The sequence below is a fragment of the Vespa crabro genome, chromosome 9 (genome assembly GCF_910589235.1).
Source record: "Vespa crabro chromosome 9, iyVesCrab1.2, whole genome shotgun sequence".
Classification (NCBI taxonomy): domain Eukaryota; kingdom Metazoa; phylum Arthropoda; class Insecta; order Hymenoptera; family Vespidae; genus Vespa; species Vespa crabro.
The window spans coordinates 7,836,113-7,858,722 of NC_060963.1; the positions used below are offsets into that span (position 1 = coordinate 7,836,113).

At 33.2% G+C, this 22,610-nt stretch overlaps 1 protein-coding gene across 8 annotated transcripts in view; it reads right to left on the bottom strand.

Annotated features, from left to right (window-relative positions):
- LOC124426539 (sestrin homolog) overlaps positions 1-22,610 on the bottom strand; it is a 90,899-nt gene that overhangs the window by 50,054 nt on the left and 18,235 nt on the right. Inside the window, exons 1-3 of one of the 8 annotated variants that reach the window (XM_046968328.1) lie at positions 19,723-20,182; positions 16,396-16,561; positions 8,225-9,537 (exon numbers count right to left, since the gene is read on the bottom strand). In XM_046968328.1, the coding sequence (XP_046824284.1) occupies positions 9,190-9,465 (276 nt within the window). In that variant the 5' untranslated portion in view covers positions 9,466-9,537; positions 16,396-16,561; positions 19,723-20,182 and the 3' untranslated portion in view covers positions 8,225-9,189. Of the gene's footprint in view, positions 1-4,624; positions 4,645-4,697; positions 4,728-8,224; positions 9,538-16,391; positions 16,562-19,708; positions 20,183-22,610 lie in introns of those variants that run through there. The other 7 variants (XM_046968327.1, XM_046968326.1, XM_046968325.1 and 4 more) reach the window with 7 other exon arrangements.

The window sequence follows — 22,610 nt, forward strand, 5'->3', positions numbered from 1 at the left end:
ACACACGGCGATGAATAGTTTCTGAAGAGTTTGGCACTGCTCCACCGAATCACGCGTAAATTCCGCATCGTTACCGGCCCCGAGGTTGATTTCATTGCTTGTTACATGCACTGTTACGCTCGATTGGCTCGTCGACGGACCTCATCTTGTACGTGAAAATTACGAATCCGGTGTAATTTTATTCACGTGCCAAAGACTTGCCTAATGTATCGTTAATTACATATTTAAAATAGAAAAAAGAGAAAAAGAAAAAAACAAACGATTTTCTTAATATCTTATACGCTTTTTACAACGTAATTTAGCGTAATTTATGATCAATTAAAAAATCACGATTGCCGTGCTAACTTAATTGAACGATTTTTGATGTAGTAATTAATAAGATACAATATATTTCTTTTTTTTGAGAATGATGAACGAATATATGTATCTGCTTGTTATTATTTAAATTATCTTTTCTTTTAATTTTTTCTGCATTTTTTATTTTCATTTATTTTCATTAAAACTTCTCTATTTCCATAAAGTCAAATATATAGATTTATTGATTCTTTTAGTTTTATGAAACTTTCTTCGCGCCTTTAACCGGTCGACCTCGAGTAGAACCTTTCCACGATGGTTTATCCTTGACTTGTCTGACGAAAACAGCTATTAAAAGTTTCGTGTCTCTTGCTTCTTCCTCCTCCTTTTTCTTCTTCTTCTCTTCTTTCTTCTCTTCCTTACGCATCTCCATATTTACGCATCACGTGTTCGGTCACACGATCTTTACCTTTTCGGTACTTTGGCGCCATTCTGTTATACGCATGCGCAAAATTCGAGGACAAAAAGAAGAAACGTTTATCTTTTATGTATAAGATCAACTATTTTCATTACTATCTCTCTCTCTCTTTCCTTTTTCAAAAAATGGAAGAAGAAAAGAAAAAGGAAAAAAAGAAGTTAAAAATGAGAACATTTTAAAGAAACACGAAGTTGACACGTGATAAATGTTTGTAAAATATCTATGTTGATAAATATTTAAACAAGGATGCGATTTATCATTCCACGCTGTACTTTGTCTAGAAATTATCAGAAAGAGAAGTAAGAATATTCAATTAACATTTTATTATTTTTAATTCGATTTAACGCTTAGAATTTATTGACAAAAGTAAACATGAAAATATTTATCAAATGACAATATTTCGTTCGTTTAAAAATATATATCATCAAATACGAAATTGTTCTATGTTTACCTTTTCAACAAAATTTCAAATTATATTTACTACATTATATTTCGTAAATATTATAAAGTGCTTTAAAATCATCTTATGCCCTTTATAGAACAAGTATTTCCGGAAAAAAAAGAAAATAAAAAAAGAAAAAAAAAATGTTTTCGTAATCTTTCTCGTAAAATTTAATTCGACCATCTCCCTCTCCTACGTAATAGATTCAGTAATTATATAACCTAATGAGTGAATTTTATCTTCAGCGCGTTCAATGATAATATCTTTCGATTGGTAAGTTAATTATTTATTGGCGTTATGCATATCGTAGATATGCACTAGTAGGTGATATATAGTTACATAGTATATGTATAAGTATATTCGATAAAAATCTATATATATATATATATATATATATATATATATATATATATATATCACTAGAGATTTTAATTCTGTTTATTAAAAGTCAACGACGCTCGACGGCACATCACCCTAGTACTCCTCGAGGTCAGTTTTGCACACGCACACATACGTATACATACATATACCTATACGTACACATGTTCCCGTAAAGAATTGCTATCGTGATCGTGCGTATTTGCTTCTCGCCTAACGTATCCGTTTACCAGAGCACACGATGCCTAGAAAAATAGGGGCGTGCGAATAATCGTGCTTGCCCTGCCACGTGTCTATTTATATCGTTGTTAATTTAATCACGCTTATTCGGAACAGACAGCGTGTACATGTGTGCGTGCGAAAAAGAGAAAGAAAGAAATAGATAGATAAATAAATAGGGAGAAAGAGAGAGAGAGAAATATAAAGAGAGAGAGAGAGAGAGAGAGAGAAACACTTATCCGATGTACCTAAAACTTCTCACCAATGGTTTTTCCGTCGTATGGACGATAGGATTGACCTAATCGATCGATTTATAAATTTTTCATTTCCAACTTTTATTACTCTTTTCATCGGGAACGTTAAAAAGATAGATAGATAGATAGAAAGAGAGAGAGAGAGAGAGAGAGACGGAGAGGCAGAAATACTCCGTAAGTACGAATAAAGATCGAATGCGTTTTCGTTGCGCAAATCGTGTTCTATTTATTAATAGCAGCCGCGATTTGGCAACCACTGTTGTTTACCAAGATCAGCCATATACGGTCGGCCGATGTGTATGCGCGAACGCGCGCGCGAGCGTTCGCGCTCGTGGCAGAGAGAAAACACGCGTGCGCTCGCTATTACGGAATTATTAATGTGTCGTACGAGTGTAGATCGTTCGTGTTTTTTTTCTCTCTTTCTCTCTCTCTCTCTCTCTCTCTCTCTCTCTCTCTCTCTCTCTCTCTCTCTCTCTCTCTCTCTCTGGCGTCAACGAGCTCACCCACTGACCATATTTTTTTGTTTCTTTTTTGTATGCATGTGTGTTCGTCTGTTGTATGTACATGTTTGTTTTTCTTTTTCTTTTAATCGACAAAATATCAATTAGAAACTATTCGACGTACGATTATTTTGGATCGTTACGGTACGTAATTTTCCTTTTTCTCGTTGTTTGTCACACTCGATGCCGTCATTGCATTTAAAAAAAATCTTTCATAGAGTAGATTGCGATATTGACTTAGTTATCGGTAACACACCTCTACATTACCGCAAGTTTGTACAAGAAATAACGCAGCGCTCAGGTGCACGATAACAAATCTTCAAGTCGTGAGTCCGATCGTTTTATTACGTTCGACGATGAAAGAAGAATACAAAATTTGAATAATAATCTCAACGTGTATTTAGAATGTTTGATTGATTTATTTCGAATCGTAAGTTGCATTAATCTCTTGAAGGATCCTCTATTTATTTACTTACTCACATATCTACCTATCTATCTTCTTTTATTCTCAGCAATAATCGGAATAATATTAAGTCCGTGATCTATGTTGCATGAATCTTTCACGAGACCAAAAGCCTATGCGTCGGCAGCCTCCGTTCAAATTCGAATATGCGAATGCGAATTCCATCCTGTTTACAAGAAGGATCTGGCAAGCTGGCTACGACCGATCTCGTCGTTACCGTTGACACAGATATTTTCTTAATCTCTAAATGCACCTATGAGACTAGCTTAAAGAAAACCTTCCCTTGCAGACTCCGTCTATTGCAACCAATTTCATATTTAAACTCGAATTGCGGCATCGTTTTTCTTCGGGTCGTGCAACTTTGTTACGAGTAAATAGGCACGTGCTACCTCGTTCGTTCGTTTCTTCGTTCGTTCGTTCGTTCGTTCGTTCGTTCGTTCGAGGAAAGTAAGGCCTGCCAAAAGGCATTAACCCAAATCCTTCTAATCTCTCGGAAAAGATTGCTACCTCTAGTCCGTTCGCGTTTGTTCGATTCAACTCGATTCTACTTAACTTAACTTAACTTAAGTTAGCGGAGACGTCCAGAACGATCGACGACCTCATTGGCCACGTTTCTTTACACCTCCAAATACAAAAGTTCCTCTCTTTCTTTCTCTCTCTCTCTCTCTCTCTCTCTCTCTCTCTCTCTCTCTATCTTTCTTTTTCTCTATTTACTTCTTTCTACCTATCTATCTATTTATTTATCTATCTATCTATCTATTTATCTATCTCTATTTTTTTTTCTTTCTTTCTCTTTCCTTGTTGTTGTTTCCCGATGTCACTGTACCTGTCGGAATGCTCCATTTCTCTACGAGACGGAATATTAACGCGTTAAATAAAACATACGTCGACCGAGATTTCCTATTTCCCCCTTTTTCCTCTCAGCTCACTAATATTCTCTTCTAGCGTCACAAACATTTTTCTTCGTATTATCGCGAGAAAGGAAAAGCGAAATCGTTGAGGGGATTACAAACAAATGCGTATGAAAGATGGTTCAACGACCGACTCAAGCGATTAATGAATTACTTCGGTGGAACCGAAGGAAATTATTCCGTAGGTAGCGTTGCGTAATCCGTAAGAAGTATTACGATTCCTCGCGCACGCTCCTTTGGGATCGACGAGATCATGCTGGCTGGCCTGCGTCTCGAGTTCGAACGATGAATATGAACGAGAAAGATGACGAAACTGTACCGAGGAGTACGATAAAGATCCTTCACGCAGTTCTTATAATTCTGGCTATTATTCAAAAGTTTACGCGTCTGGAACTTAGAAGAAATTTCCTATATTCTCTCTCTCTCTCTCTCTCTCTCTTTCTCTCTCTCTCTCTCTCTCTCTCTCTCTTCCTTTATTTTTTGTTATTTTTTTTCTTTATGAAAATGTTCTCCGAATTCGTTTAGATGTGCTCAATATTTCGCGTAAAAGTATGATATATATTTTCCTGATTCTAAATAGTTGCAAATTCTTGGCATTAGATCCCCCCTAAACATCAAAATAAATTGGTCAAAGAGAGCGGCATCTGGCGGGCCGCCAAGCAAAACATTTTCGAATTTCGCTTACCAGTTCAAACATCACCGAACGCTCATTGTACATCCAAAATGACATCCGTTCGTTATTTTTGGAGTGGACTCACCTTTTCATCGAGGTTGTTCAGATCCGGCAACTGAAATGAAAAACAATATTATCATATTAATATTGAATGATTTGAATATTTCATATAAGGTGATATAGCATATTATCTTAAGCTTAAACGATTCATAAAATTATATCTTTCATTTCTTCGAGAAAAACGCGTACTCCGATTGGAATAAGAACGAGCTATTACGAGATTACGGTCCAGATCAATTATCTTATCGTTCGACCTAAATTACTACTTACTTTTAATTAAATCGAACAAGATGCTTGGTAGAAAAACAAAAAGAAAAAAATACAATAGTACTCGTGATTATACGTTTCTAGAAAATTAATACAATACGATCTAGAATATCGTATCGTGCACAAGGATGAATAATTTAATAATAAAGAAATGATTTCGAATGAACCTTCGACTGTTATATTTGAAATTTAATTGTTCATGTATTCTCTATTGTCTCATATTAATATTTATATCATTTTATATATTTCTACAATAAAACTACTTTACATGTATATGATTAATATTAAATTTGCCTGTACGATTGAACGTAATCGAAATTTAAAAGACGAATAAAAGATGGATAAAGAAGACAGATCGTTTATCTTGTCGACTTTTGGACGTTCCATCCAAAACTGTGATCATTTATACCGTCAACTTGTCTAAATCGTTAAACATCGATTATCACATCATTTTGATATCCGAAATTAAAATTTGTATTTCGAATCACAAACATAAAAAAAAGAAAAAAAAAGGATCATATCTCTGATAAATTAATAAAGATTATCATGAAAACATCTATCTACGATATTCGTGAAAAAAAGAAAATGAATTTATTATGAAGCTTCTGTATTATGATCTTCTTTCTTTTCCATTTTATCAAAATCGCGAGAGGAAATGATTTAATAATTCGATAGTTCGACGTGAGTGCCGCCTATCCTCTGATCTTTGAACTTCTAATCGATCAGAGAAAAATTTTATTCTGTTTTATCGGTTGATGAAAGTTGATAATGTAGAGAACGATTTTATCGCACGTGATTACTCCTCCGGAAGATGTCCTGCCATGTTTCTAAGCTTTTTCTCGAGTAGGCAGATTAAAGGAAATTGAAGGCAATTTGTATCAATCTGCTGTCCCGTCAGAATAATATATTCTCCTCGAGTATAGCGTGCTGGTGTCAATTTAACGCCCGATGTGTCGGCTCGTCTAATTAACCTTCGTTATTGTCGTTGGGTATCACATAAGAGGGAATTTCCGTGACACGAAGCAAAAGAAACAGGGCTTCTCATTTTCCGTGACCCTTATTTCCGCAAAAGATTGAAAAGTGAATAAATAATAATCAGAAAATAACGGAAAGCCTTTTAATAATTTATTTTGCAATTCGATCTCAAATCATTCTCGATCGTTCAAAAATCACATTTAAAGAATCGTTTTAAAAATTCATTTGTCTTTTCTAAAATCTCTAGTAATAATAAAAAAAATTACAAATCACTCTGCTCCATGTGAAAAAGATTTTATCATATCGATTATCACAAGTTCATTATCAAAAGATATTCGATAATTAAGAAAATTTTCAATAACGAATCGTAATTAGGTTAATATCAATTTTAACACTCTCGGACATCACGTTTGCCACTTATTACGTTATCTGTTCTGTTTATGGATCGTAAATTAATGTATCTAATTTATAAAATGTGTATAAAAAAAAAGAGAGAAAGAAAGAAAAAGAGAAAGAAATAGATATAACGGAACAAATCAGAAATAGATCCATGACTTTTTTGCTACGATCGTATTTCGAAGTTTACATTTCTGGTTTACCTCGATCAAAATTAAAAAATACAATAGCCGAGGTATAAAAGCGTGACCCATACGACCTACGAAGTTTCTCGTGATAATTAAATCCGATACGTTTTCAATGAAGTTAAAACTTCGCATTTTCGATTGAAATTAAAAAAAAAGTTCTCGTGATTTTCCTCTATAACAAAATGTCGGAAAAGTTACCGTTTAAAAAAATATTAACGTAATGATTATCTCGTAATAATATGCAAATTATTTTAGCATTTGCGATAATATTTAAAGGCCACGGTCTACAAAGCGTTACTGTTTTAAGGAGAACGGATCGATATATATATTACCTTGGAGACAGTCTCTACGAGACGCCTTGGATAACGTATCTACGTAAACGTAACTACTTACGTAAATTTACCTTCGCGCAATGAGGTACGTGTCACTTTAATTAAAAGATTAAAATTGAAGGTAATAATCATAAATACATTCGCTAACAATTCGCCTTCTAATTTTATTAAAAATATAAACAAATAGTAATTATATATTATAAATCGTACGATCGCGTTCCTTCAAAATTCCTTTAATAATCAGTCGTGGAAATTATGATTATAATAGAAGGTGCCACGTACATGTATTCACGCATACATAACTATCAATATGTACTAGTTTCCTATTTTCCTTTCTTTGTGTGTATTCGTTCGAGAACATCTTACGGTTTTATATGAACGGGACCACGGTTGCAGCACTCGTTCGATTTCAAGAGATATAAAACTCTTATATTCGTATCGATTCTAACTCAGAAAACTTCTGAATGCGCAACCAAGCGAAGTATCTTTAATTTCTGTTTCAAACGATAAAATGTTTAAAGAGAAGGAGAGAAAAAAAAGAAAAAAAAAAAAAAAGAAAGAAAAAACGAAGGAGAAGTTAAGAAGCAATAAAACGTTACAATAACGGAAAACGACGAAGGCGGAAGAAAGGAACGAGCTGCAAAACGCATTCCGATGCGTTTCTTAAAAATACGAAGAAAAGGGGAGTATAGAAAGCGCATACATCTGATCTACGCTCAAACTTATTCAAATTTATACGATCGAAAGGCAAAAGACGCAAGCACAAAGGAAAGTTTGCCTATGAGATATAACGTAAAGAACGAGTTCGAAGACGTATTCTCATCTTTGTTATCACGTACCATGGATTTTATGACTAACCCTAAAAAGTTATCATAAAATAAAAATCATATTAATGTTATCTTTAGTGAAATTTCAATCTCTCTGAGCATACTTATAAGTTTTTGTTCTTTTTTCTTTCATTCTTTATATATATAATATATATATAGTATATATTATATATAATTATATATATATGTGTGTGTAATATATTATATATAATTATATATATATGTATGTAATATATTATATATTACATATAATCATATATATATATATATATATATATATATATATATATATATATATATAATTATATATATATCGAAAATGATTTATTAAAATTATTAATATAAAAAGTATGAAAATAAATTATATCGATTGCAAATAATATTGTGATAATGATAACGAATAAATTAATTTCTATATATTATTTCTCATGAAATTTCACTCATAATAATTTAAATTCTAAAAGCAAACGAACATACTCTTTTTGATTTATTTTAAGAAGAATTTTCCGAAAATATAAACTCTTCCATGCTCTTCTAATTCCTTCTGGTATTTCTACAATAATTCTCCTTTTCATTTCTTCTTCTTCACTACTCCGCCATCGTCAAAACTAAATCAAATAATCTCATTCTTACTTCAGATCTTGAAACGATCCTCGAACTGTTCTTAGTTGAATAGACTCGATACATTAGTCTCTCTCCGAGACAGGACTTTGAACTCAGTTAAAATAACTAAAATGACTAATCTTTATAGAGAACTTGAAAATAAAAGGAAAGATCAATGAAAGTCAATATTCTTTATCTTGCCTCTCGATAACAAACTCATTGACTCTAATAATGTTCTTGATCAACACGCTCGTAGCCTAGCAGTATATATAATAGTCAATAATAACGTACCAAATAATTTCACATCGATAATAAAAAATTTACCTACAATCTACCTTACATTATCTTATTCTAAATACATTAATGATTACCTGCTCGTATCATATAAATACACAAACTCATATAAAATTTTTCATATAATAAAATAAAATCATTTAAAAATGAAACTTTAATCATTTCTTAACATTAAAAAAAGCAAAATTAGTACATTATTATTAACTATCTATATACAACATAATAAATCCTTTTCAATAATTCTCTTTTCTTCTAATAAAATCCAAGTCGAGTAAAGCACTTAGTTATTACTCTTATTATTTTGAAAAGAGAATTTCTTCGGTATTCGAAACTATGAAACGTTCTCTCAAATACTTGAACGGATACATTAAACGTATCTTGTACTACATGAGTTAGCTTCGAACTATTCGACATGCTCTTCGTCCATTCACAAAAAAGCCCCGAGCGTGTTTCGGGAGATAAGACTTCTTCTTCTTCTTCTTCTTCTTCTTCCTCTTCTTCTACTCCCTATTCCATAACTCTCGGCAAGTTTCTCATCACACTGCAAATCCTTGCATTCTCTCTTCCTTCCTTCCCTTCGACGGCAGCGGCACGCTTCGTCGCATCCTCCACCGAGGGAGTTAACTTGGTGAAGTCTAACCACCGATCAAAAGCCAAGGAAGTATGACGGTAACGCAAAGAGCGGCCAAGCAACTCGCACACATAGCTAGAGGGCTAGCTGCTACTTCCGTTTCTACTTCTACCCCATAATCATCGATTACGTCGTCCCTCTCAAATTCCCGTACCTCGACGTCGCATCTAAAGCAAACTCTACTTCTCTTTTCATAAGAACTTTCATCTCTTCGAAGAAGAAGTGCCGAACCCTTTCTCTCCAATTTCCAACCAGGCTCTTGTACCAACATTCGTGTCATTCTTACTTGATACAATTTAAATTCTTCTTAATTTCTTCTCACTAAATTCGTTATCTTTCCTTATTTCGCCACCTGAAAATAAAATTTAATAAATAAGTCGGAATCGTACGTAAAAATTTCGTTTTTCTTTTCCAGTCGAAAGTATCTATACTGTTTTAACGTGCTTACTCGTGCGAAATCAATTGAATGGTATTGATAATGGGGAAAATAAAGCGTAAAATACGATTAGGAGGCAAGAACATACGATCAAAGTACAACGTATTTATATATGAACACGATGAATCATTCTGTATCTACAATAAGTAACCTCAATGAATGTTGAAGTTTGATTAATAGTTTTTTTTTTTCTTATATATCAAGACTATTTGAATTCGAGCGAATGAAACCCGAATTTTCCCGATTTACGAACGACATCAATGATCGATTAAAAAGCATTACAAGAGAAAGAGAAATAGAAAGAGACAGGGACAGAGAGAGAAAAGGACAGAGAAAAAGAAGATACGGATAAAAGATAATGATACGAAAGGATATGTTTTGCTCGCGACTCTTAAAGTATCTTCCTTAATGTATCTTTTCAAGAAAATGACGAAGAGTAACGAGCGACGAAAAGGAAAATACAAAATCAAGGACAACGAATATACGTCCGGATAGAGGAGGTCGTCGTTCTATTTGAATTGCAAATTCGTGAACATTTTTCTTGTAAAAGAATTCTATAGAGATCTCGTAATTCACGAGGAAGAGTAAGGGACCGTGTAATGGTATACCAAACGACGAATCCTTTTCCTATTCATTTGAAGAATATTTTTTAAAACAAACCGAGAGCCATTTAAATCCAATTTCGAGAGTCTCGTCTCAAACCATTCCTCTTCCTCTCATTTCGACCATCTCTTATTACGAGCGTTATAAATATTCGAAATAAAAAAAAAGAAAAAGAAAAAAAACTAAGAAAAAAAAGGAAGCAACAAAAAATTGCTGCCTTAAACTTTACTACAAAATTCTACTTCATTTTCATCTTAACGATAACAAATTTGGTTGTATTAAATTCGATTATGTTCGTAGAACTATTAATTTACTTGTTAGAAAGCTTAAATCCCGAATTAAATCCAACTGAAAATTAATACGCTAGATATAAGCGAATTGAGAATGGGAGCTTAATCAAAAAGGTAATTACGAGTTTCGATATTCATCTAACCGCGTAATAACGCGTTCGAACGCGATATTTTCCTTTAAATGAAAATGTCTACTCGTAGACACTTAGTTCTCTCGCCAAAGACTGTCGATAAATATAATGAGACCTTTCGAAGAAATAATTTACGATGCCAGCATTGTTCTAGTACGGTCCTTTTCTATTCAACATGAAAATTCTATTCGCGATATCTGAAGGATTTTCTTAGGGAACGTTATCGCATGAGGAAAAAGAGAGTAACCGTACAAAGAAGTTGGCTCTTGTCCTAGCAATGCCAGTTTTCCTCGACTTCCTCTTTGCTTGAACGAGAACGAGAAAGAGAAAGAGAACAAATCGAAGTAACTTCCATCATTTCATCGCGCTGCTTGACTCCAAAAGAGTAGAAGGAAAACAGGAAGAATAAGTTAACGCTTTTAATAGCCAGTCCGAGTTGGAACAACTTTCTCAAAAGTTTTGTCTTCAAATTTCCACGTTTACGTACCGTTGACACTGAGTCGACGAGAGATCGCAAAAAAAAAAAAACAAAAAAAAAAGGAAAAGAAATAAATGAATAGATCTTTTTATAATCTTAATAATCACGAAAGAAAACGCGAACGACTCGTTCCCATTTTCAATTGACATTCACGATTCAATCAAGTATTCCTCCACTTTTCGATAACTCGCGTTAACGCCTTTTCTTCATGCTTTTTCTCCACCTTCTTTAAGTAACACGAACGCCATCCTAGACAACGTTCTAGTTCTACTTTCGATATCCAATTAGAAGACTCACTTTACGAAGTAACATAAAACCCAACCAAAGATTTGACCAGGTCGAATCGGATATGTATAAACTATTTTATGTTCCTCTCGATAACACGATACGATTGTAATATAAGTAAGTTTTGAGAATGGCAAAAGAAAGAGAGAGAGAGAGAAAGAGAAAAGAAAAAAGAAAAGTGAAGGACAACACGAACGACGTTGAAAATAAATGCTATGAGAAGCGAGATGAGAAGAAAAAGGAGAAGGAAACGTATTCCTTCCCTATTTTTTGTTTTCTTTTATATCGAAGGAAAATGGAGAAACAAAGAGACTATGATATATCTAGATTCTGAAGTGGTGTAGATAAGAGAAAGTCTATGTGATCCACTTAATTCTATTCGACGTAAATTCCAATCGATAGGTTCGCGTAATCAGCACTAATGACTGTCAAAGAGCTGAAACTAGGACGAAATTTCATGTGGCATCTCGGCGATATGAAACTATAGACTCCGCACAGACAAAACTTTACTCGTGGATTTCGATTAACGTTTAAACGATCCTACTAACATTTTCTCCGATCTTCCATTTTGACTAACTGACGAAGTTATTCGCCAACTTAATTATTAAGGGGATAATAAAAGATTTGACGTTTTTATTTACATTCGACATTCAACATCCAAGTTAAAACATACTTAAATAAATCAGAGAATAAACTAGATCGAGACTCTAGAAAGTTATTGTATTCTTGATTGTTTCAGAAAAATAAATAAAAAAAAAAGGAAAAAGAAAAAAGAAAAGAAAAGAAAAGTTGAAAGGGGGACAAAAAGGGAGAAAGGATAGATAAAAGAATGAGAAATTCTTTTCCTTTGTTTCCCGCTTTGCGAAGAAGTTAACGAGACTTAGAGACGACAACTAGAACTACATAGACGCTCGTAAAGGCTTTCTCGTTACTCCTTGGTTGTTACATTCTACAACCACAATTCCTCGAGATAAAAGCAACTCGTGACTTGATTATGTCCTGCGATGCCAGTTATTACGTCGAAGAAAAACATCACGTTTCTTCTCCCTCTTTCTCTCTCATTCTTTCTTTTCGTCCTTCTCTAATACACGTCTTCGCAATTTGATTGACCACTTTTTCTGATCTACATAAATAAGTAAGTATTTACATTTGTATCTAATTGTTCGTATAACAGAGAAATGAAACTAATGAAAAGACAAAACAATAGAACGTAATGAAAACTATGAAAAAAAAAAAAAACAATAGAGAATAAATGAGAAACAATGAAAAAAAAAAAATAGAAAGCGGGACAATGAAAATTTAATCTAAAATTAATAAAGTGGCGATTAATGAACGAAAGAAAGAGAGAGAGAGGGGGGGGGAGGGAGAGAGAGAGACAGACGGACGGACGGACGGACAGACAGACAGACAGACAGACAGACAGACAGACAGACAGACAGACAGACAAACAGACAGACAGACAAACAAACAGACAGACAGACAGACAGACAGATAGATAGCACACAAACAGACAGACAGACAGGCAGGCAGATAGACAGAGAAAAGAAAAATAAGTACTTGATGATTGAGTTGTTAGTTAAAAAGAGAATGAAAAATAAATGGATGAAGGAAATACGTTGTTCTGGAAATCGGAAACTCTTGTAACATTACCCCATAATGTTTACTGTAATTTTCGCTTTATTTGATCCTTTCTGTGAGTGTATATACATTACTTTACGTGTTTACATCCGCCATCGTTCGCTTCGAACGAATATCTCTTTTTATTTTATCGTGTATAACTTCCCTTGAGTGTACGTATCAAAAAGTTAATTGAGAATATTATCCGTCAAAAATTATTGTTTAGAAGATAAAAAAAAGAAAAGAAAAGAAAAGTGAATGTTCGAATTCAGAAAAGGAAATTGAAACGAAGTACTACGTACATATATTTTCAAGATAAAAATGTCGATATGAAATTCACGTTAAAATGGACACATTATGTTAAAATGTTCTTGTTTCACTATCGATTAATTTGTTTATTTATCTCGAAAAAAAAATTGGTCGATAAAGCTTTGTTATTTTGTTAGACAAAAAACTCGAACACCGAGATAAAGAAAGAGAGAAACAACTATCTCTCAATATTTACCATTGCTAATAAATGTTTATGTTCGTTTATGATATGATACAATGACTCCGATAAATTCCTTCGATAATCTTAAGTTCATTGTTTTAACTTAACAGTCGAGGTGTCGAGATATTCTATTTGGAGGCTCGTTTAGAAAATTCAAGATCAAAATATAGATAAAATCTTTCAATAAGATAACACATCATATATCTTAATGTGTCAACGTAACGATTAGAAATTAATCTCTTATATTAAAACAATAAAAGAATATTTATTCACAAGTTATGAATATCTTTTGAATAAAAGTAACAAGCTTAAAATCTCTCGTATTTCATACTATTTTTTAGAAAATACGACTGTATATCGACGATAAAATATCATTCTCATTTAAATACAGAGATTTATTTTCTATTACGATTTAATTCGATACTATGAACGCAAAACATTGTAATTTGATATTTCAACATTATTACACGGCAAATTTAATATCTACACATTTTAATCCACTATAACAAATATATGATTTTTAAATCAATTTATTTTGGTACAAATAAATGTGTAGACATGTTCGTTCGCGTACGTGTGTTCGCACATTATACATTTATCTCATGCGAATATCGTATAAGCGACAAAATATGTATATTATATTGCATAGAAAAGCTTCACTTGATACATAGGATAAGTGTTACATCATAGAAAAGAAACGGTATTCAACGATTTCTACGGTAATCTAAAAGATTCCACGATTAGCACGGACACGAGAGAGTTTCTTGCTTGAAAGCAGTCTTGGTTGGTTTCCTGAGACATATATCCACTCTCCCGTTAAGATTTTCGTATCCACTTAACCTTGACTAATGATGATATACAAACATCTCTGTATTTCTTACCAAATATCTATCTCGATTTCAAGTTCATTACCAAACGGACTGGAATGCATTACGAATGAATATGAAACGCAAATTCAAGATCAACATTTGTATTTGAGAAAATCAGAAAATGTTATTCCAGCATCGAACGAATCAAATTAAATGATCACTGTTTATCGAGTATTTAATTATAATATGCAAAATGACGGCCGTCGGGCCGTCATTTCAATAGAAAATAAATCTTTCGAAAATAACAAACACACGGCATATACATTAATTCATTCAATATTTTTTCTCATCTAACCGACGTGAAGCTTCTTCGTGTCAACAACAACAATAACGATTATATTATATAAATCGTTTGACTCTTCGTTCGTACGAATTTTATTGACATTTTAGAAATTTAACATAAAAACGAATCAGCGAGTTTGTGCAAATTATAGCGAAACGGATTGGTTGAATATGTAAGATAGAAAAGTAGAAGATTCCAATTTACTAAATGGGAAAAAGAACTCAGCCCTTTCCCTCGTTTTGAGTTCTTCCTGTATCACGATTTTAAAGGTATATACACCTTTCTCTTCCCTCTACTATCTCCTCTCACCGTTCAACAAGACGGATCTTTCCCCAACACCACGCTATCTCGTTTACCTCCTTTGAAAATTCTTCCTCGGATTTTCTTATTTGGCACAACGTCTCGGTTGTTACACGGAAATCTACTCTGCCTACGTGTTCTCTGATTAATGTAAAGAAAACTTCAAGGAGAAAGCGGAAATTATCTTTCGATTCATTGTAGATTTGTATTCCTGTTGATGACATTTGACTTTTTTCTTTTTTTTTGTTCCTTTTTTTCATTTTTTTCATTTTTTTTTTCTTTTTTATTACATTACCTCTTCGATGCTTATTCTCTCTTTTCTTTTTTCTTTTAACGCAAAATACATTCAACAAAAAATTACGATAAAAATTAATCATATGATAATCGATGAAATATTTAGATCAATCATAAATTGTATCGTTAAGTACTATAATTAATCGTCCTCTCTTAATCAAAGATAAAGTCATATCTTTCGTCTCCTGAGAGAATACCATACCAGTTGACTATTTCCCACGTAACTATTTCCATAACGTGTATTCATGCTAATAACCCCATAAACTCTATACTTGTGCCAACGACAACGATGAAAGGAATGATACGACGTAACGTAAACAAGATTGAAACCGCAAACAGGAATGGATGGAACGAGAATTCTGTAACCTATAAAACATTTCTCTCAAATAGATATGCATTTCATAGTCCGAATATTAATATCATATTCCGATCATTTTATTTCTACCATATCAAGTCTTTCTACATATGTACAAATATTAAAGAAAAAATATAAATATATAAATATTTCTTCAATACTATTAAAAAATTCACTAAATTCTCTCTCTCTCTCTCTCTCTCTCTCTCTCTCTTTCTCTCTTTCTTTCTATTGATTATCAAATAATCGTCGCTAATTCGATATGATCGCATTAAAGCGAGATCGTTCAGTATCTCTTCTTGGAAAAATATCATGTAACTCCGATTACAAATTAACTATAATTGATTATCATGGACGGAGGGAAATCGATTTAAACCACGAATAGGATACACATATATACAATGGAGGAATGATTAAATTTCGACATCGCGTTACTCGCTTGAATTCAATTCATTTTATCTAAACGACGATTGGCGAGTTCCAAAGCGAAGCGAGTCAACCAACAGTGATATCAATTCTATGACTTTCAAGATAATATATTATTCGAAAAAGTTTTATCTTCAAAAGGGAGACCGATCTATCTATTCAAATAAATATACGTATAACTTAGCTAGAGCTAATTTTGTAAGTTCTATGATAGCGCACAAGAGTGTAGCCTAATTATTTGAGCCAACAATTTTACATAAGACGTCGTAACGTTTCTCTAAATGTATAAGCATTAGAGGCATGAAGTTCGAGAAGATCAACAAGAACGATTCATGTGAAACATAGGTACCTACAGCCTTTTGAAGATTCTCTCGGAGCACAGAGGCTTAACTCTCACCTCCTAGATCCTTTGCCCTTTGGAAAAGCTTTGAAATCCAAAATCCGTCGATTGAAATGCGTCCGCAAAGCTTTTATATTCGAAGTAGTCGAATCTCCCGAATAGAACGAGAATTCTGTCGCCTATGAAACATTTCGCTCAAAAAGATACGCATATATATATATATATATACACGTATATATACACATACATATATATGCATATATACACGTATATATGCATACATATATAGCCTCGATATCAATATCATTCCGACGAAAACTTGCGTTTCGAGTTATGATCGATCGTTACAGGGTAAAAAAAGAAAAAGAAGAAGAAAAGAAAAGAAACGAAAAGAAAACAAATGAAAAAAAAAATAACGATAGCCATTGTAAAGATAAAAGGATAAAAAAAGAAAATATATATATTTTTTTCTTTTCATTCTTTGCATCTCGTCCAGCAGAACGAAAAGAAACGACACAAAAAAGGTATGGAGCATGATTAAATCTATATGCATATATTTAAACAAAGCAACGCATACTTGAACGAAGAGCAAGCATCGGTGAATCCTTTTAAAAAGTTTTAAAAAAATATTTTGTCGTTTCTTCGTGCTTGTTCTTCGAGCTCTCTCGTGTTCAAATAAGCGTTATTCCTCCATCCTCATGTGTAGTATGCACGAAAAAAAGTCGAAATTCGAGATGTTGATAAAAAAAAGTGTGATTATATGTAATTTTTTTGATAATCAATCGATATGAGAATAATTTATTTGGAGAGAAACATTTGATAAAAATAATTGCGTCAGCAATTATATAAATGTAATGAAGAATGATTAATTATTTTTGGATAAAAAATAAATAAATTAATAAGTATATATATATATATATATATATATGTATGTAACTTGAACTTTGTTCGATGATTTTTGTTTCCCTTCTTTTCGTTACGTGTCGACGAATATCAATCATCTGATCATTGTTGGCATGGGACAAATAATGATACTCCAAGAAGCAAAAGAAGGACATAGTGACGAAATACGTTTTCCGTGGTTATTCTTGGCACGTATGAGTCCCATTACGCTAACTCGCCCATCTAATTCGCTCGATCGCCTTGCATCGTATTAACGTTCATGAGTTTGTGCATACGACGTGCCGGAAGCGTGAACCAATGCTTTCCTTCGTAGTTATAATGTAATTCAAGACTGATTGTGAATGTAATTACAATTACAAAAGCATTGGATGAAAAGAAAATTTAAATTCGATAAATTTCATAATCAACTTCCATTTATAAAGAAAATAAAGGTAAAGAATATTGTTCGCTATTGATTTATAAAAAGACTTATATAAGAGAACCATGACAATCATTGATTCTTTGAAAAGCAAAGTTCACACGAGGATGACGTTCAAACTCAAAGTCCTCGGAAGATCATAAATTTTTTTGTCCAAGAATGTCTCCTCATTGTTACTTATATTTTACAAAATCATGTGGAAAAAAGCCGCTTAATTGAAAATATATTGCTAATATGAATAATAACCAATTTATTATAATTATATAGTCTTGTTCTTTTTTCCTTTTTTACAAGAAATCGTAAGAAAAATTACAATTTCAAACAATGAAATTTATCTTTTAAAAAAGACACAAGGACAAGGCCGAAGACCAATTTCTATTTCGATGACATCATATTTCTAAATTGCTCTAATTTCTTTGTAAAATATACCATTGTTATACTCGCTGAATTCCTTCTATTTACGTCAACTAAAGCACATTCTTTGGTTATATATTTACAAAAAGCTTTTACGTAAAGTACAAATGCATTTATGCATGGTTATCGTGCTATTATGCGGATCAATGTGGGAGATAACGACACACTGTATTATTGTGACATCGATTACGATATTACCAGCAACATTAATCGAAATCGATAAGAACCAATAAGCGTCCTTCTTTTCTCTCTCTCTCTCTCTCTCTCTCTCTCTCTCTCTCTTTCTCTATCTCTCTCTTTATATATATATGTGTGTGTTTTCATAAACGTATTATATTCGCTTTAGAAAATTCTAATCCGTTTTTAATTCTGAACATAATTAAAAACTAATATCGAATACGTTGATTGGATTGTAACGCTAAATTATTCTTCTAATTCGAGCAAGGTTCTAATATAATTTATTCTATCTTTATCATAATATATCTTCTAATATTAACGCGCGCGCACTGTTCAATAATTTTTTTTCTATTTGGAAAAATTATCGATCATTAACATACAATTAAAGATAAAATGTTTATGTTTCCTTTCATTCTATTAACGCGGAAGTTCTATTCTCTCGTTCAATATTATGCGTTGTTACTATGTCGTACACAAGGTCATATGCTTTTAACAAGTAAAATAAACACTTTCATAACATAATAATTGACAAATATCTAACTTCTTTAACTTCGAAGAAACGAGACTTTTGTAAGTGTGACTTTCATCGATGTTATCTATTTTTTTGTCGTAAAATGATTGAATACGTAAGTTATATATAAGAAAATTTATAAATGTTTCTCTTCTGCATGTTTAGACGTTTCGTTTCGTAATAACGAAAAAATAATTCGCAAAATTTATGTATGTTATTTTTTTTGCAAATTGCAAAGGAAAAGAAAGATTAGCAAATATTCTCATTATAATATGTTGCAAGTTAATTTATTACCTAAAAATCCTAATTTTATAGTTTAAGGATCTTTTTAAAAGAGTTTCAACTATCGCTTATATTTCCTAGGCACAGTAACAGTATAATTGCATCATCAAAAATATTTCGAACTTTTAGAAAAAAAGAAAGAACATAAAATTTGACGTCATTTCCAGCTCTAAGAAAAAACTCCTTCAAGTAAATAAAAATAAATTTCCGCTTCAACTTATAAAGCTCAATAAATATTTGATTATATTTAAAATCGATGGTAAATATAAAACAAACTCTTCATCGTGTCCTTCGATCTTCTGGATCTAAAAATGGAATCTACTTTTATTCTTGGAGCTCGTAAATCGTAGACATTGAATGCCATGCTATAAAAAGATACGGTCGACGGACTGCCGAGAGAATAAGTTAGTAGTATGATTTAAAAGTAAAATAAAAAGGAGAAAAAGAGAGAAAAATGATTCAACATATATTCTAATCGACATACATTGATATCGTGCAAACGTGAGAACATATAGAAAGAGAGGTAAGAGAAAAAAGAAAAAAAAATGGAAAAGAAAAAAAATGAAAAAGAAAGATAATATTTTCGCAATATGCAAGGTGAAGGTAACAATTTGAACGTACATAGATATACCTACTTGTTATATATATACGACGAAGAGAGGGAGTAGGCTTGCTAATGCAAAACATAAAGAGGGACAGAGAAGGAGATATATACGTGGGTAAGTGAATGGGGGAGCAAATACAGACCGCGACGAGTCTTCTCTCTCTCTCTCTCTCTCTCTCTCTCTCCCTCCCTCTCTCTCTCTCTCTCTCTCTCTCTCCCTCCCTCTCTCTCTCTCTCTCTCTCTCTCTTACACGCGAGTCCAACGAAGCACGTGAGTCCTTTGAGGTGGAAAGCAGTTGGCGTTGAAGAATCGAGAACAAGGCGAACGATCGTGTCAGAAGGAACACTCGTCGTTGACGACAGACACTCACGAAGGCGAAGGACGTCTCTTCTTTTCTTTCTTAGCACGTTTAAAGGCGACACGCTACGAACGGATCGAATAAAAACACGTGCAACCTCTACAGTGCCTGACGCCAGAATGAAAGCGCGACGAGCAAGCGCTCGTCTACCACCCGCCGACATCCCCCTCCAGATTCTCCTACCTAACGATCGAAAGAGACCGAAGACGACGACGAACGAATAGCTTACCGAGCGAAAGGAGTCGATCGAATCGAACTCCTTCCGATGGATCCTTCCTTTCGAGAGAACATGCAAACCTCTTTCTTTTCTTTTCTCTCCTTTTCTCTTGCAATACCGACTTTATGTCAAATGGAAGATACGTTGTGACTAAATATATATTTTATATATCCTTTCTATATATATATATATATATATATATATGCAAAGTTATATATATATACACACATACATACACACATACACACACATATTTATTTGTATTTTGTACAACTTTGAATCCTGAACAATCCACTTATCGATTTTCCATTTGAAGTTGTCACAGAAATTAATTTCCTTAGTCGAAGATAAATCGGAATGATGAAAGGGAGAGAGAGAGAGAGAGAGAGAGATAAAAAGAGAAAAGAAAAATATCTCTAAAAATTCGAACTAAAATAAATCACAATAGAATTATTATACTTCGATTAGCACAATAACTTGACATCGGGTTTTATTTATCTTGAAGAGAGGTCAAGTAGTGGCCGAGCGTGGGCCGAGCAGCGTTCTTACTGCCATCGAAGTATATCTATAATATAGTTATTATTAACTATAGATATACATAAACACATACGTGGTCCAATAAGAAGAGCCGACGATTCGCAAGCCTCCTACTTTCCATTCGAAACCTCGTGGGTTTGCGATTATAAAATGATACGTATGACACGTGAGAAGATAGTCGTATCAATCGTTTCTTTCTACTTCCTTTCTTATTTCATTGATCCCTTTCTCACGGGCAACCAACTCGCTCAATTACCTACTTATGTATATAGAATAATATCGTGAAAGAAATAAAAATAAATTGTTGGTAGATGAAAATCAATACCCATTGATTTAACATTTAGAACGTAATAGGATGACCTTGAAAGGAAAGGAAAAAAAAAGTTGTAATCATGCATCGGAGTGCACTTATGATCAATGCGCGAGTTGCAATCGGGAACGACTATCGATCGTCAAAGCACTAATACTAAGCAACGAAGCAATACATGTAGATGTACATATACATGCACATACGTACATAAATGGTTGCAAAACATCCTACTCATAAACAGAGAGAGAGAGAGAGAGAGAGAAAGAGATCACATTTCACAAAATTCTGTCGACCTTGCATTCGATAAAACGAAACACGACATTTCGTTACCTTTATTCGATCTTATATGCGATGAACCTTATTTTTCCACCGTATATTTTCTCGATATATTTTCTTGTCACTTTCGGACATCCACATTACGAGAATGAATATTTTATTTGGGGAAAAAAGAAAAAGGTCTTTGCCGAGGTAAAAGATTCAAGGCTTTCCTTGAGGCCGTCGGATTATTTCAACGAACGTGAAAATATGGAGAGTAGTAAGTATGTAGGTACCGGCTTCGTCGTCTAGCGGATGAAAACGTAATTTACGTTCAAAGTAAAGTTTCCATCGAGATGCACAAGGAATTACAGTAGCTCGTAATACTTTGCATGCATATCGACAAATGACTGCTTTGAGCTTGGCTATGCTAGAAAATTCTTCTACGAGATAAACAACGTAGTTGTTGTTCCCATAACGAGGGTGAAACGTACAATCGAAAAGACGCTGACTACGCCAAACGAGAAAAAGCTTACGTTCCGATAAGATCCTGAAAGGAATATCTTCGTCATAACTTATTTTTCACCTATTTTCCATAAAATACACATATTAAAGATCGTAATAAAAAGCTTAATTATATAAACTGTTACATGTAAATGAATTTCTAACTCTTGTTATGACGAATTTCGAGAATATAACGAATGATTTACGATATGAAAGATAAGTATAATATACGAGAAATAAGCTGAACATATCTATAAGAGGGGGAGGGGGAGGAGGAGGAAGAAGGATTGTCGATAAAGATAACAAATACGAATTCTAAAGAAGATTTGTTTTGTGTATGTGTTTATCGTAAATACGCGAAGAGGAGAAGGAAAAGAGGAAAGAGGATAAGGGAAGGAGAAAAAGTAAAAAAAGGGAGAAAGGGAGATATAGCTTACATAAAACACGTGATTATATTTCGCACACTGATGTTTCCAGTTTCAGATAACGTGAAAACCGCGACGTGTGCTCGATGAGTTATTATTACCATCTGGAGCACGTCAGAAACAAGCAACAACCGTGCAATTGCTGCCTAGTCTCCCATTTTGCACGGTGGAAAAAGCACGAACTACTTAAAACACCTACCCTATCGTTTTAAAGCTTTTAATCACGAACAATGTTATAAGAGAAACGTTAAAGCGTATATAATTTTCAGATAAATCTTACTGGTTATTATTGTGATAGATTAATGAAAGTAA